Below are 15,634 nucleotides of genomic sequence, written 5' to 3'. Positions count from 1 at the left end.
ATGCTGGGTCTGGTCAGTGATCATCAATGGCTGCTACCTCCACAATTAAAGACAGACGTTCTGTACCACCTGACTGAAGAAGACAGCACCACCTATGCTGTATTTTTGTCCAGAATTGAACCCACATCTGGTCAAGCCTTCATATCCAAGTACCAATTTACAGGAAATACAGAGTACAGAGAAGCATGTTACCTGACACCGCAGGAGCAGTCAGGAAAAGCAAGACAGCAGAAAACTCTACAAGAAAAATGACCAGGTTTTTTCAACAAAGAAAAGGAAAGATGGAGGCAAAACCTATAGATTAAAAAAGACATATCCATCAGTTACAATGCATCGACCTTATTTGAATCCTAGTCCAAACAAACTGAAAAATTAAATATAGGCAAATTTATAGTATTTGAGTTCCTTGGAAATTTGAACACTGTCTGGATATTAATGACATTAAGGAATGATTGTTGATTTGGGGTGTGATAATGCACTGTGGTTATGTTCTAAAGAGTCTTTTTAGAGACGCCAAGCACCATGTAGCAAACTCTGGATGTGTGCCAGTGCCTGCTTGCCATAGGAAGCCCGAGGCAAGAGGAAGAATAAGTCATGCTGATTCCACCTTCATTTAAATGTTGATATTTTATTCAAGATTGCACTAATTTTGATTTTTTTAAATGTAGCGCTAAAATATTGTTTATCTTGATTCCTGAGATTTTCACCCCCTCTTAAATTTTGCACCTTCGGCAAGTACCTCACCTGCCTCATGCTCGTCCTGGACCTGCTCTGTGCCAGGCACTGTGAAGCCTAGAATGTGGAAAGGAGAATAAAGTCAGAATCGAGTGTTCAGACAGCTGGCCCTTTGTGAGGATAGATGGACATTACATACAAGGCATTGACCAGCCTGTTCGCAGCCCTGGGCATGGAGAGCATTCTTCTTGCACTTTTTTCCCCCATTGGTCTCCCTCTGTCTGACCCAGTGGTCAGACCACCAGCCTCTGCCTCCAACTCCCAGTGTTGGTCTTCCTCCTCCCCATCATGTCACCTTCCAGTCTCTTGTTATAACATCTGCTGACAAATACAATACAAGCATGTTTTATTTAGGCTCTGTGGAAACAGAAGTTAATGAAAAATAGATCCTGATGCAATTTTTGTCTTTGTCCTGCTACACCTCTGTCCTGCAGTTTTATTCTCACTGGTTAGGCCAATTCTTCCACTCGAGGATCCCCCAAATCCAGCAGTCCCTGACGCTGCACCTGTTTCTGAATCTCTCTCTCTCTCTGCTCCCTGGGAAGCTCCAGGTGGAAGAGGGGCAAGGAACTCAGAGTTCCTGGTGTTTGCATCTCATAGTCCTCACAACAGTAGCCTAAACAGAGTAGCAGCTCAATGAATGCTCTTGCTTAAATGGTAAATGAAAGCAGCCACGTTGAGTATTGGGAAGAATGTGGAATTGAAGTCAGGAACACTCATCTAGCATTAACACTCTGTGATTCCAAGCCAGAATACCAAAGGGGACCTTGGGCTGAGGTCTGAGAGCAGCACAATGAGAGCAGTGCAAGGAGGTAGACGCTGCATGAGCCTGTGCACCTGGGAGAAGTGTGCCCACATGCCCAGAGAGAGCAGCTCCCAGTTGGGAATGTGCACTGTGCACAAGCCCGGGAAGTAAGGGAGAGCCTCCACAGGGCCTGGACCCCAGCCTGGACCAGCAGCAGGAATAGCCCAAGAGAGGTTCCAGGAGGTGGTGGGTAGAGTAGGAAGTGCTTATTGATAGGAGGTGTGAGTTCGGAAAATCTGGCCAATTTGATGTTTCAGCTGAAGAAGGAAGGGAGTGAAAATTTGATTAGAGAAATGGGAAGGCATAAATCAACAGAAGAAAAGAAAACAATTACAAAGGAAAAAAATGTCACTGTGTGTCCTCCAAAGCTTTGTCATTGTTTTTACCTCTTTTGCAAATGTTCACTAACAAGCTAAATTCACATCTCTGACAGCAGTGGTTCTGGGACTTCAGCCCAGCTGACAACAGAATCACCTGAAGGACATGCAAAACCAGGTGGCTGGGCCCACCCCCAGAGATTCTGACTCAGCAGATCTAAGGTGGAGCCTGGGGATGTGCATTTCTAACAAGTTCCAGGGGAGGCTGTGGCTGCTGCTCTGAGGAGCACACTTGGAGAATCACAGTTTCTGAGGCCCTGGCTCTGACCCCTGGTATCAAGAGGATTATCTCAAATATCTGTGTAGCCCCTAATTGTTTACAGAGCTCTTTCACAGACACTGTAATTCACTTAATCTCCTGTAAGCCCTGCCTGATAGGCCCATCATTCCACATTGTTTGTTAGACATCCACCATGGGCCAGGTCAGGGCTGGCCCCTAGGATGGCAGAGCTAAGGAGGGGGGTCTTCCTTGGCTCAGCCCAGTGAGGGAGCTGGAGCAAGGCACGCACTCATGCCCATGTTTGATTGAACTAACTTACCAAAGCAAAGATCTTTTAAGTAAATGTATGGAGTGCTTTCTAGGAAGCTGGACAGTTCTTTGCTTTATTTGGTTGTTTAAACTTGACATTAACTTGCCTATTTAATAAGGAACAAAAGCGTAATGTGTAACAAAATGTGTGGATAGTGCATTTTTAGCAATATTTCAATTTTAGCAATATTTTCCAAAACATGGGATAGGACCGCCTCCGTCAGGATCACCTGACATGCTGCCCACCGGTGGATGAGTCCCTCCTCAGGCCCTCTGCATCTGAAGCACACATGCATGAGTGAGTGGGTGTGAGGAAGAGACAAGAGAGACAGATCTGCGTTTTAAGGAGGCCTGTGGCAATTGCTTTTGTCCCCTCTCGTTGGGGGTCTGCAGGTGCGTAGTGTGATAGAGTTTATACTGTCAAAGGAATTCAGGGACCACCACTGGGACAGAGCATGACTTGGGGGTTGGACAGGAATGGGGCACGCATCCTTGTCACAGCCAAGCAGGACTCTGAGAGGAGCTGCACTGGGAACATTCTCAGTGTGAGAGACAGCCTAGAGCATTTGAGAGTTCAAGAAACTCTCCCAGGAGTCAAGGGCCTGGTAGGGAGGGAGCCAGGGACCACAGAGAAGCAGGCCAATCCAGGCTGCTGTGGACAAAGTGAAGGCCATGAGAAGGACCCCTGTGCTCTTGTGCTTGTGGGTGACCCTCCGTGGGAGCGGTAAGCCCAGGGCTCAGACATGGCATTGGCTGCCTGCTGCAGGGAAGACAAAGGGCCAAGGACAGCTCTTGGAGCAAGAGGAAATGTGCCACACATGGAGACCAGGGCATTTCCCAGCAAGGTCCCAACAGCTCTTCCCTTCTCAAAGCCTCAGTTCTCTCACACATAAAGAGAAGTAATAAAAAGACCTACTCAAGAGTACAGACAATGTTCAACAGTGGTTTTTAGGAACAAGCCTAGCCAGATATCTGGTATCCGGGACAGGGGTAGTGACAGTTGCCACTGTCATGGTGGTTTGTGACCAGGGCCTGGGATGCAGCCCACCCTGTAGGCACACAGATGACCACAGGGAAGAGAGCTGGAAACTGGCCAGTCCCCACAAAGCCTGTTAACACTCATCTGTCCAGCCCTCAGGGGAACAATGCTGCCCATCAGGTGTGTGCTCTACCTGCTGCATAAACCACAGAGACACTCCTTCCCACGGTGTGTCTTTTTCACAGAGCAGCTCAGAAGAGGAAGAATGGCAGATTCATGAACACATAGAAATAAAAGGGAAGAGGATTCTCGGTTTCATTTTTCATCAATTTTCATGTAACAGTTATAAACCTCTGCTCTTCTCTCCTTTTTGAGACGTTCAAACCATGTGATATTACAATAGAAAGAGTCCTTAGCTTTCCTGGCCAAACCCTGTATTTTGCAGGGAGGGAGCTGAGGCTCTGGAGGTGGGCTTCAATGGTGGATATAGGAGCAGTGCCAGGCCTCCCTCCTAGAGTTCTCCATCAGTCTCCCACTGTGCATTTGTAGGCCTCTTCCCCCATCTGTCCCTGACTCAGGGACTGAGGCACAGCCAGGAAAGGAGGTGTAGGTCACCATACCTATGTCTGAGTAGCAATGGGGTTGAGGGTGTGCATCTGGTGCTCTTGGGAAGAGGCCCCTGCCTATCTTGAGTTCGTGCCTACCTGTAATCAATTAGCAGGCTCACTGGTATTTCTTCCTGTGCTGGAAATGCAGTGGGACTGGGCGAAGACAGCGAGAATACAGGATCAGATGCACCTCCATTATCCAGTCTAGTTCCTCAGCAGTTCCAGTGGCAGCAGTTCTGCTCCTCGGTGGCTAGACGAGGATGGTCTCAGGGTCCCTAGTGAGAGTTCGTTCACTGGTTCAATAATTACCAGTGTTTATTGAGCTTGTATGCAGGCCAGGGCATTTCATGCACTGACTCCTTAAACTTCCAAGTAGCTATGAGATACTACTATTATTCTAATTCCACTAGTGAGGAAACTGAGGCACAGAAAGGTGAAACAGCATGCCTGAGGCCACACAGGCAGTAGTGGTGAAGCCACCTTGGAACTGAGAGACTGATCCCAGGGCCAAGCTCTTGTCCCCATGCTGTACTGCCTCTCCTAAGAACAGCTTGACATACCACTGTCCCCAGGGCAGTAGACAAGACCCTCAGAGAAGTTCCATCCATGGGCCAAGATGCACAAGAACGACCAGGATTGCAGAACTAGGACCTAGGCACCCTGAGCCTCACACAGCTAGAACTGAGCCATGTGGATGCCTTGGCCAAGGAATGGCAGCTAGAGAGGCCCAGAAGTGCACTTTGAAGAGGTGGCAGGGGCAGCAGGGTGGAGACAGCCAAGGTGGTCAGGAGCCCATATTCCCACTGCCCTAGCTTCTCCCGTATCATCACAGTGCAGGGATATGAGGCTTGGTGGCCATGGTGGTATTAGGTTTAAGAAGTAAGTCTTCAAGGGGATATGCATGGTGGCAAGCATCTTGCCATGCAAATGCTCACTTGAATTTGGGTGAAAAATTCACTTTAAGCCTTTTCTTTAATCTTTATCTGCATCAAGGACAAGGTACAGAGGAGGAGGTGTGGGCATAAATCTGCACTATGACACTGGTGGAAGCTTGTAACAGTCACAGCATGGCGACCTGGTATACGTATCAGAACAGCTGAGATTGCGTTACTCACAACAGCCAAAAGGAGGAAGCAACCGAAGTGACCACTGACAGATGATGGATAAACAAAATGTGGTCTATATGTACAATGGACTATTAGTCAGCCTTGTCATGGACTATATGCTTGTGTCCCCCCAAAATTCATATGTTGAAGCCCTTATCCCCAAGCGATGATATTAGGAGGTGAGCCTCTGGGAGGTGATTAGGATTGGAAGAGGTCATGAGGATGGAGCCCCCACGTTGGGATTAGTGTCTTTATGAGAAGAGAAACAGACTAGAGCTCATTCTCTCAGTCCTCAGTCTTAACAACAACAAGTTGGCTCTCTACAAGCCAGGGAAGCAGGTCCTTACTAGATACTGGGTCTGTTGGCAGCTTGATCTTGGACTTTGCAGCCTCCAGAACTCTGAGAAATAAATATCTGTTGTTTTAGCACCCCATCTATGGTATTTTGTTACAGCAGCCTGAGTTGACTAAGACAAGCCTTAAAAAGGAAGGAAATTCTGACACTTGCTACAACGCAGATGAACCCTGAAGACATTATGCTGAACAAAACAAGCCAGTCACGAAAGGACAAATGTTATATTATTCAATTATATATGATTCCTAGAAAGTAGAATGATGGTTTCCAGGGGCTGGGGGTGTGGAGAAATGAGAGTCAGTGTTTCATGTGGACAGAGTTTCAGTTGAGAGAGATGAAAAAGTTCTGGAGATGGGTAGTGGTGATAGTTGTACAACAATGTGGATGTACTTAATACCACTAACTGTACACTTAAATATGACTAATTTGGTAAATTTCATGTTATGTGTGTGTTACCACAATAAAAAAAAAAAAAACTAAGATTAAATGTTTTGATGTGGTGTTTACTAGTAAGGTTTAAAACAGCCCTGTACTGTGAAAGTGCTACTCATTGAAATATAAGTGCTTGCTAAAATGAGGAAGGTTAAGCCACCCCCACCTTGCAGAAGTCCCCAGGATGTAGGAAATGATGGCTGGCTGGTAGGCAGGTACCTGCAGGGCCCAGAAAGGCAGCAAGTGTGCTGCGGAGAGTTGGCTGCGCCCCAGATGCAGCCTCCCTGGTGTGACAAGAAGCAAAGCATTCAGCCTCTGTCTGAGAGTAAGGAGAGTAACATGCTCTTATTCTCTGATTTGTCCCCCAGGTGGAAGTGACAAAAGAGGAGACTCTCCCGGCCGAGGCTCCGGTGCATGGAGAGAAGGAAGAAGACAATCTCCTAATTGGTACCATATACATCAGGTCAAATAATTTTCTTATTTTCCAGCTGCACCAACCAAAGATTACACCCAAGTAGGAGCCATGTGCAAGCTGGTGTAGTAACAATGAACACGTCTGAGGTCACAGACCTCCCCACCTGATCCCCAGTCCTCAGGGTCTTGCATCTTGGATGCTTTTTTCTCCCAGTCTTACAAATGCACAGATGGGCTCAGAGAGGTTAGAAAGCATGTCACAGCTCGTCAGAGTGGCAGATCTGGGGCTCAGGCTGGCATGCCTGGCTCTGAAGCAGCAGCAGTCATCACAGAACCCAGCCCACAGAGCAGAGCATCCAAGTGGTTATCTTTAAAGGAGGGAACAGAGGACACTCATCAGTAGCATGGGATTGAAACTCGCCCCACAGCATGTTAAATTAATTACGTGCATAATTAATATACTTATTTATACCAGTATAAAATTTTCTGTCATCTAAAGTGGACTCAGCAAACTTTCTATAAAGGTCCAAATAGTAAATATGTTTGGTTTTGTGGGTCTCATGATCTCCATTTTAACTGCTCAACTGGGCCGTGTGCAAAAGCAACCAGAGGCAATATGTAAATGAATGGATGTGGCTATGTTCCAATGCAACTTTATTTACAAAAACATGTGGTGGACCACACTTGGCCCATGGCCATAATTTGCTAACCCATTATGTATGCAAACATGGGGATGCCTTTGCACTGTATCAGCCGTGACCGGGTATCTACCAGTGACCCAGCACTGGTTCACTAGTTCATGAGTCACCCTCACCTGCCATGTGCTGGTTGCTTTTCCCGCAGCATTTGGCTGGTACAGCCTGTGGTCAAGCTGCAGGATGCCCATTGTATCTTTCTAACTAGGATTATTCTGCCTAGGAAATCTGACATCTTTATGAATTTTGTTGGATTGTTACTGTTACTGTGACTATGACAACTCTTGGAGAGATGGCAGATAGGCAGATAGTTTAGTTGTCATCTTCAGCAAGTTTTGTATTTCAGTGAACTCTGGATTAACATGGAGTCTTTCCTGAGAGCCTAGTGAGGGGTGAGAGCTGAGGGGTGTGTTGGCTCACTGATGAATGCCTAATTGGGATATAGTGCGCAACTCAGTTACATTCTGGAAGTGTTACATGTGTGTATAACTTGGAAGAGGATTAGAAATCTAATGACTCCAAATTAATCTAAGTGTACTCAAGGTGTTTGATTTTTTTAAAGACTAGTCTATCTTCTTTTCAATCGGTTGTCATTGGAATTGACAGAATGAAAGATCAGAAGCACTGGATTTCATAACGACCCCTTATTTCATATACACATACAGAGGGATAATATTTGGGTTTGAGTTTTATTTAATGTCTTAGATGAAGATTCAGGCAGTTGTCCCAAACTAGCTCAAAAATATGTCACAGCAGGCGGAACTGGTTCCTTCTCTCCACTGGGTCTCTGCATGTGTTCTCACTCACGTTGCCACTTCCATCACTTTTGCTTCTCTCCTCTTTCCTGCAGATGGATGGTTTCTAGCCTGCTTCCAAACCCCACCTCGGCTGAGTGTTGGGCAGCCCTTCTACATGATCATATGACTCTTGATATGGACGCAGTCCTGTCAGACTTTGTTCGGTCCACAGGGGCAGAACCTGGTCTGGCCAGAGACCTGCTGGAAGGTAAGCCCGCCTCCTCAGCCCCCGCACCACCCTCTGGGACTGACTACCTTCCAACTCGGTGACAAGAGATAAGAATATCTCTGTTGCCTGACAACAGTGGTACTTGGACTCTTTAAAAAGTAGAAGAAGGTTTTGGTGGTGAAATTATTTTTGTTACTCTTGACTTTATTTGGGGTGTGGAATAGATCACCCAGATCTCTATGGGGAAAGTGCAGAAGGCTTTGGCTAGGCTTTGCGTTAAAGCTTGAGGATAATGAGTCAAAATTTACCAGTAACTTTTTTTTAAAGAAAATATATTCAGTAGAGCAGAAATTATAGAACACTGAACAAAACACTTTTATTGGAGACCTGAGCTGCTTATCTCTATCTTAACTGAGACAAAAATACCTTAGGCCAAAGTTTTTGGTGAAAAAACCACCTATTAACCAGTAAAATAGATGGTAATAATTCACAAGCAAGAAGGCAAAATTCATCCTCAAGCTTTTAGAGGAGGAATCATTTGCTACATGAAAAATGTGCGTAGTCCATATGTAGAATGTTTTCAGATATGTATCAGGTATAATCATGATAGACTAAAAATTAAAATTTAATTTCTGTCTCCAGCTGTAAAATGGATTTACTTTGTGTGTTTTTGAAATCTTTATTTTATTTATTTATTTTTTGTGACGTGGTAAAGAGAAGTGATGGGAATAGTCAGTTATAACTTCTCAGGACAATCAAATGTGTAAGAAGAGAGGATTTTAAAATGATTATTCTTTGCTTTAATTATGTAAACTTCTATTTGTGGAATTTGTTAACATGTGGTCAAGTATTATCAGTCGCAATGATTCCTAATTCACCTAGGAAAAATATGAATTAGTGTACGTCAGTGCAAATGGTAGAGGTAACTATTCAATCCTATTGAAAATTAAGAACTTTCTGTTGGAGGATTCTGAGAAAATGGCACTGGCAATAGCAGTTTTTAAATTTCCCTGAATCTCCTAGAATTTCAAACAAACTTGGGGTTTAGAATAAAATATGCTTAGAGAATTTTCGTTGTATTTGTAAATCAAAGTGTGAGTCTCACTTCCCGATAGTCACATTATATGACGTCTCCTTGACAGTTCCCACTGCTTTTCTTCATTTAAGTGAACAGCAGTGTGAAGTAGGTTTAGAATCAGGTTGGCAATGAGAGCGGGATTCAAATCCCAACTCAGCTGCTTAGTGGCTGTGAGATGTCGGGCCAATTATTTAACTTCTCTTCACCACAGTTTTCTCCCCCACATTGAGCTTAAGCCACCTTCCAGGGTGACTGTGAACATTAGAAGCTGTGATAGAAAGTGTTTGGCGGAGTGACCAGCAGGCAGCAGAGGCTCAAGAAATAGTTGAAGGAGATCATGTTTGTTGTTGCAGACTTTGCAGCTGGCTCGCAGATTGCTGTTAATATCTAGATAGCCTTCAGCAGGAAGCAATAGTTGCCAGCTCTTTTCTTTTTTTATTAATTTTTAATTTTATTTTTTAAATTAGAATACTGAAAAGTTGACTTTTTTGTGTACAGCTCTCAGAATTTTAACAAATGCATAGATTCATGTTCCTACTACGGCTCTCAGAACACAGACCATCTCGTCACCCCAAATACTCCTTCCAGCTCTCTTTTATTGGCACACCCTCCCCACCGCTGTCTGCTGGCCACCACTGCTGCGCTTCCCCTCATTTTAGTTTTCTTTCAGGAATGCCACATACACAGAGTCATGCAGAACCTCATCTTTTGAAACTGGCTTCTTTTCACTCAGCATAATTATTTTGAGATTCATCTAAGTTGTGAGTGTCATATTTTGTTCCTTTTTATTGCTGAGCATCATCCATTCGAGAGCAGGACCACTGTGTGTTGGTCCATCACCTGTTGAAAGGCAGTTCTGTTGTTTCCAATCTGGGGCAGTTATGACTCGAGCTGCTATAACCATTTGATAGCAGGGGTTGTTATGAACATAGTTTTAATTTTTCCAAGGGAAACGCATAGGGATGAGATTTCTGGTTCATATGGTAAGTGTATGTTTAACTTTATAAGAAACTGACAAGCTGTTTTCCAGAGTCCTGTACTATTTTACATTCCTACCAGCAAAGTATGAGAGTACCAGCTGCACCACATCCTTACTAGCACTTGGTATTTCTTTATTTTTTTTTAATTTTAGCCATTCTAATGGGTGTGGAATGGTATTTCTTCATCATTTTGATTTTCATTTCCCTAATGACTAATGATGTTGAAATTTTCTTTCATGTTATTATTTTCCATCTATATATTTTCTCTGGAGAAATGTACATTCAAGCCTTTTGCCTGTTTCTAGGGAACACTGAGTTGCTTGTTTTCTTATAGTTGAGTTTTGAGAGTTCATTGTGTATTCTGACTGTAAATCCTTTGCCAAATGTGGGATTTGCAAATATTTTCTCCCAGTCTGTGCTTGACTTTTTATTCTCTTGACAATGTCCTTTGCAGTGCAAAAGATTTTAATTTTGATGAAGTTCAATTTATCAATTTTGCTTTTATGGATCATGCTTTGAGTGACATGTCTAAGAACCTTTGCATGTCTCCAGATCATAAAGATTTTCTCCAATGTGGTCTGTCAAAAGTTTTATACTTTTATGTTGTATATTTTGATCTCTGACTCATTTCAAGTTGTTTTTTCTATAACGTGTAAGATGTAGGCCGAAGTTCATTTTTATACGTATGGATATCCAATTGTTTCAGCACCATTTGTTGAAAAGTTTATCCTTTCTCCATTGAATTGGCTTTGCACGTTTGTCAAAAACCAATTGAGCATGCCTGAGGGAATCTATTTCTGTTTGTTTTATTTTTTTTGCTGAGGAAGACTCACCCTGAGCTAACATTTGCTGCCAATCTTCCTCTTTTTGCATATGAGTCGCCACCACACATGACCACTGACAGATGAGTGTTATAGGTCCACACCTTGGATCCAAACCCAGGCCGCTGAAGTGGAGTGCACCAAACTTAACCCCTAGGCCACCAAGGCTGGCCCTGGGGAATCTATTTCTTGATGCTGATTCTGATCCATTGGTCAATATGTCCATTCCTTTGCTGATACTACACCATTTTGATTACTGTAGCTTTGTAGTGACTCTTAAAATCAGTTAGCATTAGTCTTCCAACTTTATTATTCTCTTTCAAAAATGTTTCAACTATTCTATTTCCTTTGCCTTTCCATATAAATTTGAAGATTGGCTTAATTCTATCTGTAAAATTTCCTGCTTGGGTTTTGATTGGCATTGTGTTAAATCTGTAAGTCAATCCTAACTATGTTTTGCCTTCCAATCCTTGAAGTCAAGATAGTCATACTTCCCATTTACTTAGGTCTTCTTTGAGTTCTTTCATCAACGTTTTGTAGTTTTAGCATATAGATCCTACATATGGTGTGTTAGATTTATGTCCAGGTGTGGTTTTTTTTAGCTGTTGTAAATGGTATTGTTTTTTTTTTAAATTTTCAGTTTCTGATTGTTCAATGCTAGTATAGAGAAATATAGTTAATTTTTATATGTTGCCCTTCTATCTGGCAATCTTGCTAAAGTCAATGATTTGTTCTAGGGTGTGTGTATATGTGTGCATCCTCATGCATGTGCGTGCGTGTGTGCGTGTGTGCGTGTGTGTGTGTGTATGTGTGTATTCCTCGGGATTTTCCACATAAATAATCATGTTGTCTCCAAATAGGGAGAGATTTATATCTTTCTTTCCAATGTGTGTGCCTTTTATTTTTTTCTTGACTTATTGCAGTAGTTAGGACTTCTAGTTTCAGCTATTCAAAAGGTTGAATAGGAGTGATGAAAGAGAACCTCCTTGCCTTGTTCTTGATGTTAAGCGGAAAGTGTTCAGTCTTTCACCATTATGTAGAATGTTGGCTGTAGGTCTTTGTAGATGCTCTTTATAAGATGGAGGGGATTCCTTTCTATTCCTAGTTTGCAGAGAGTTTTATCATGAATACTTGTTGAGTTTTTTCAAATGCATTTTCTACATCAATTGATATGATCAAGTGTTTTTTTCTTCTTTAAACTGCTGATATAGTAGATTACATTGATTGCCTTCTAATAGTAAACCAGCCTTTCATCCATTCTTTCTTTTTTTAAAAAAAAAAAAAGATTGGTGGGGCTGGCCCCGTGGCCAAGTGGTTAAGTTGGCGTCCTCCGCTGCAGGCGGCCCAGTGTTTCGTTGGTTCGAGTCCTGGGCGCCGACATGGCACTGCTCATCGGGCCACGCTGAGGCAGCATCCCACATGCCATGGCTGGAGGTACCCACAACGAAGAATATACAACCATGTACCAGGGGGTTTGGGGAGAAAAAGGAAAAAAAAATTTTTTAAATCTTTAAAAAAGAAAAAAAGATTGGCACCTGACCTAACAATTGATGCCAATTTTTTTTTCTGCTTTTTCTCCCTAAATCCCCCTAGTGCATAGTTGTATATTTTAGTTGTGGGTCCTTCTAGTGGTGGCATGTGGGATGCCGCCTCAGCATGGCCTGACAATCAGTGCCATGTCTGCGCCCAGGATCCAAACCAACAAAACCCGGGGCCGCCGAAGCGAAGCGCATGAACTTAACCCCTCGGTCATGGGGCCGGCCCCCATCCGTTATTTCTTTAAGGATTTTTCTGCCCCACGTTTTTCTCCTCTCCTTCTTGGAATCAAATGATTTGAAGGTTAGACCTTTTCTCCTTGTCCTACAGGTCCCTACAGTTCTTTTTATTTTCTTTTCCAATCTTTTCTCTGTCCATTGTTCAGACTGGATAATTTCTATTGGTTTATTTATAAATTTGCAGACTCTTTCCTCTGTCATCTCCATTCTGTTATTGAACCCATCCAGTGAATTTTCTATTTTACATGTTGAATTTTTTCATTTCTAAACTTGTTTCCTCTTTATATCTTCTGTTTCTTTACTGAGACTTTCTATATTTTTCAAGAGTGTTCTCTCTTATTTGTTGAAAAATATTTATAATAACCACTTTAAACTCTTTGTCAGATAATTCCAATAACAGTTTCATTCCAGCACTGCTATTGAGATTTCCCTGGTTTTTTGCATGGTGACTAAATTTGGATTATATCCTAGATACTTTGAATATTATGTTTTGAGACTCTGGTGGTTTAAATCTTATGGAAAATGTTGTTATTTTTGTTTTGGAAGGTAATTGTCCCAATAGGGTTCAGACCACGAGTTCCAAGTTCCTCAAGACGTCTGTGGAGTGTGATTCCAACACTGAGTCTTTGAGAAGTCCTGTTTGGATCTGTCTTGTGTGTGTACCACCTTGTGGCCAGTCTGGGACCTGGGCAATCGTCTGTCCCATATTTCACTACTCAAAGTCTCTGGAATCGATTTAGGGTCAAATCTATACATGTGCAGCTCAGGGGTAAGCCCAAGAGTTCATAAACAACTTTAAAGGGGTTGCTTTCCCAAACTCCTGCCTTATCATAATCTCCTCAATAGTCCTGGATGCCTGGGACTCCACTTTTCCAGTCCTCCAGCCAGCACACTAGGCCTTTGTTCACTCCATGTTCCTGCACACTTGATTGGCCTATGCCCATGTCAGAGATAAGCAGTCAGAAGTCAGAGAAAGAACAAAAGCAATGGGCTTCGACCCCCGTCTGGGAACCACTGTTCCTCTGATTGGAGAGGAAGAGTCCCCTGCCTCCCAGTTCTACTTTCCTGCCATCCCCCATTGCTGCCACAAAATTGCTTGAGTTCTGGGGCACGAGAGAACTGAGAAATTTTTAGAAGAAAAAAAGATAAATGAGAGATTTCTACACTCTCTCTGAACATTAGAGACTCTTTCCTACTTCTTGAGCCAGAGAACCAGGGCTTCCCCTGGAGCTAATGCCCACTTCTGGGTGTGGGGCTACACTGAATTCACATGGGGGTGATTGGAGGAAAACAGTCATCAACTCAACACTGGTTCTGCGGTACTTCAAATTGTGGTCTTCTTCCTCTATCTGCCTGCTGTCGTTTACATTTCTGAGTGCCCAGTAACTGCTCCATGCATTCAGTCCAGGAGTCCTCACTGATTTCAGTAGGAGAGACACAGTGGAGTGTCCTTGCTCCATCTTACCCAGGACGGCAACCTATCCTCTGTTTTCGCAAGTGGGAAGACTGTGGTTACCTATGTATGGTGGGTCCTTTGAGTTGTCAGAGGTATTTGAGTTGAGATTTTTCTAAAAGCCAGTGTTTCAAAGAATGAAATATTTTCATTGTGAGGTCTCAGATCTTTCTAACGGTAAAAAAAATCACAATGATGGCAGAAGCTGGGTGAAGGGTACATGAACCCCTTTCTGTACTATTTTTGTAACTTTCTGTAAGTATTGTTTATTTCAAAATAGAAAGATACACACACACAATGATGGGAATCACAGTATAGCAGAGGGAGGCCAATGAGAAGAAAGAGTAGCCAATAAGTCAATAAAGACCCCAGCAAAAATAGACAGGATAGGGACAGCAGGATAAAGAGAGACAAAGTTGGAGAAAGTGAACACTGATCTGCCTCTAGTTGGAAGGGTGTGTCCTTAACCTGGCTGCTTGCCTCCTTCACATCTGCCCTTTTCACATTGGCAAAGTGGTCCTTCTGAAACAAAGGTCAGGTTGGATGACTCTGCTTCCCCAAATCCTTTTATCTTCCCTGTTACATGAAGAATAAACTCCTCCACATGGCACTCAAGTCCCTTCAGCATCTGGCCCTGTTCCATCCTTTCCATCTCATCTCCCACTGCATTCTTTCACCATCCCTTTCCCCAGACACGCCATTCACCTCTGCGCTTAAGCTCATTTCTTGTGCTGCCCACACCCCCTACACAGACTCTGTCTCATTCTTGAAACTGCTCCTCCTCCAAGTTGAATCATGAGCTCCACCACAGCAGGGACCACACAAGGTTTACTCCTTGTTTCCCCCCAACACCTGGCACGTGCTAGACCTTGAATAGAGGGATCTGACTCCTGGGTACATAGTAATGAGCAACCAGACAAAAATCCTCATCCTCATGAAGACAGACAATAGACAGCATAATTAAGTTCTATAGTATTTTAATGGCTTGTGCTATGGAGAAAACTATATCAAGGGGAGGAGGTAGGAGTGTGGGGCTGGGGGTACAATTTTAAATTAAGGCTGTCAGAGAAGGCCTCACAAAAAAAGGGGGAGTTCTGAGGAAAGATTAGAGGCATGAGAGAATGAGCCATGTGAATATCTGGGGAAAGAAGTTTCTAGAAAGAGTTGGAATTAATTGGTCACTCCTTGCCATCCCTCAGAACTTTGTAGACTTCTATTGTAATATATATTTGGTTGTGTCTCTTTATAATTAATTACATACTTTTATTTTCCTTATTAATTTAGAAGTTCTTAAAAACAAAGATAGTAACATTGACCGTAGTAGTTAGCATTTATGGTGTATTGTTATATGTCAGACACTGAGCTTTCTAAATATGATATCTCATTTAATCCTCACAGTTAATTAGCAAAGAGTTAGCTTTCCCATTTTATAGGGAAGAAAACTGAGGCCAAGAAAATCCCCCAAAGTTACACAGCCAGTGCATAGCAGAACCAGTGTTTGAACCCACTCATGTCACCAAATGCCA

At 43.1% G+C, this 15,634-nt stretch overlaps 1 protein-coding gene across 5 annotated transcripts in view; it reads left to right on the top strand.

The window, feature by feature from the left end:
• OTUD7A (OTU deubiquitinase 7A) overlaps positions 1 to 15,634 on the top strand; it is a 392,936-nt gene that overhangs the window by 203,910 nt on the left and 173,392 nt on the right. For all 5 annotated transcript variants that reach the window (XM_070496818.1, XM_044763182.2, XM_070496820.1 and 2 more), the window contains 2 exons: positions 6,295 to 6,389; positions 7,886 to 8,040. In XM_070496818.1, coding sequence (XP_070352919.1) covers positions 7,890 to 8,040 — 151 coding nt within the window. In that variant the 5' untranslated portion in view covers positions 6,295 to 6,389; positions 7,886 to 7,889. The remainder of the gene's footprint in view (positions 1 to 6,294; positions 6,390 to 7,885; positions 8,041 to 15,634) is intronic.

This window comes from Equus asinus, chromosome 2 (assembly GCF_041296235.1).
Source record: "Equus asinus isolate D_3611 breed Donkey chromosome 2, EquAss-T2T_v2, whole genome shotgun sequence".
Taxonomy (NCBI): Eukaryota; Metazoa; Chordata; class Mammalia; order Perissodactyla; family Equidae; genus Equus; species Equus asinus.
The sequence above is the reverse complement of the archived record's forward strand: the minus strand, read 5'-3'. Positions and strand labels throughout refer to the sequence as shown.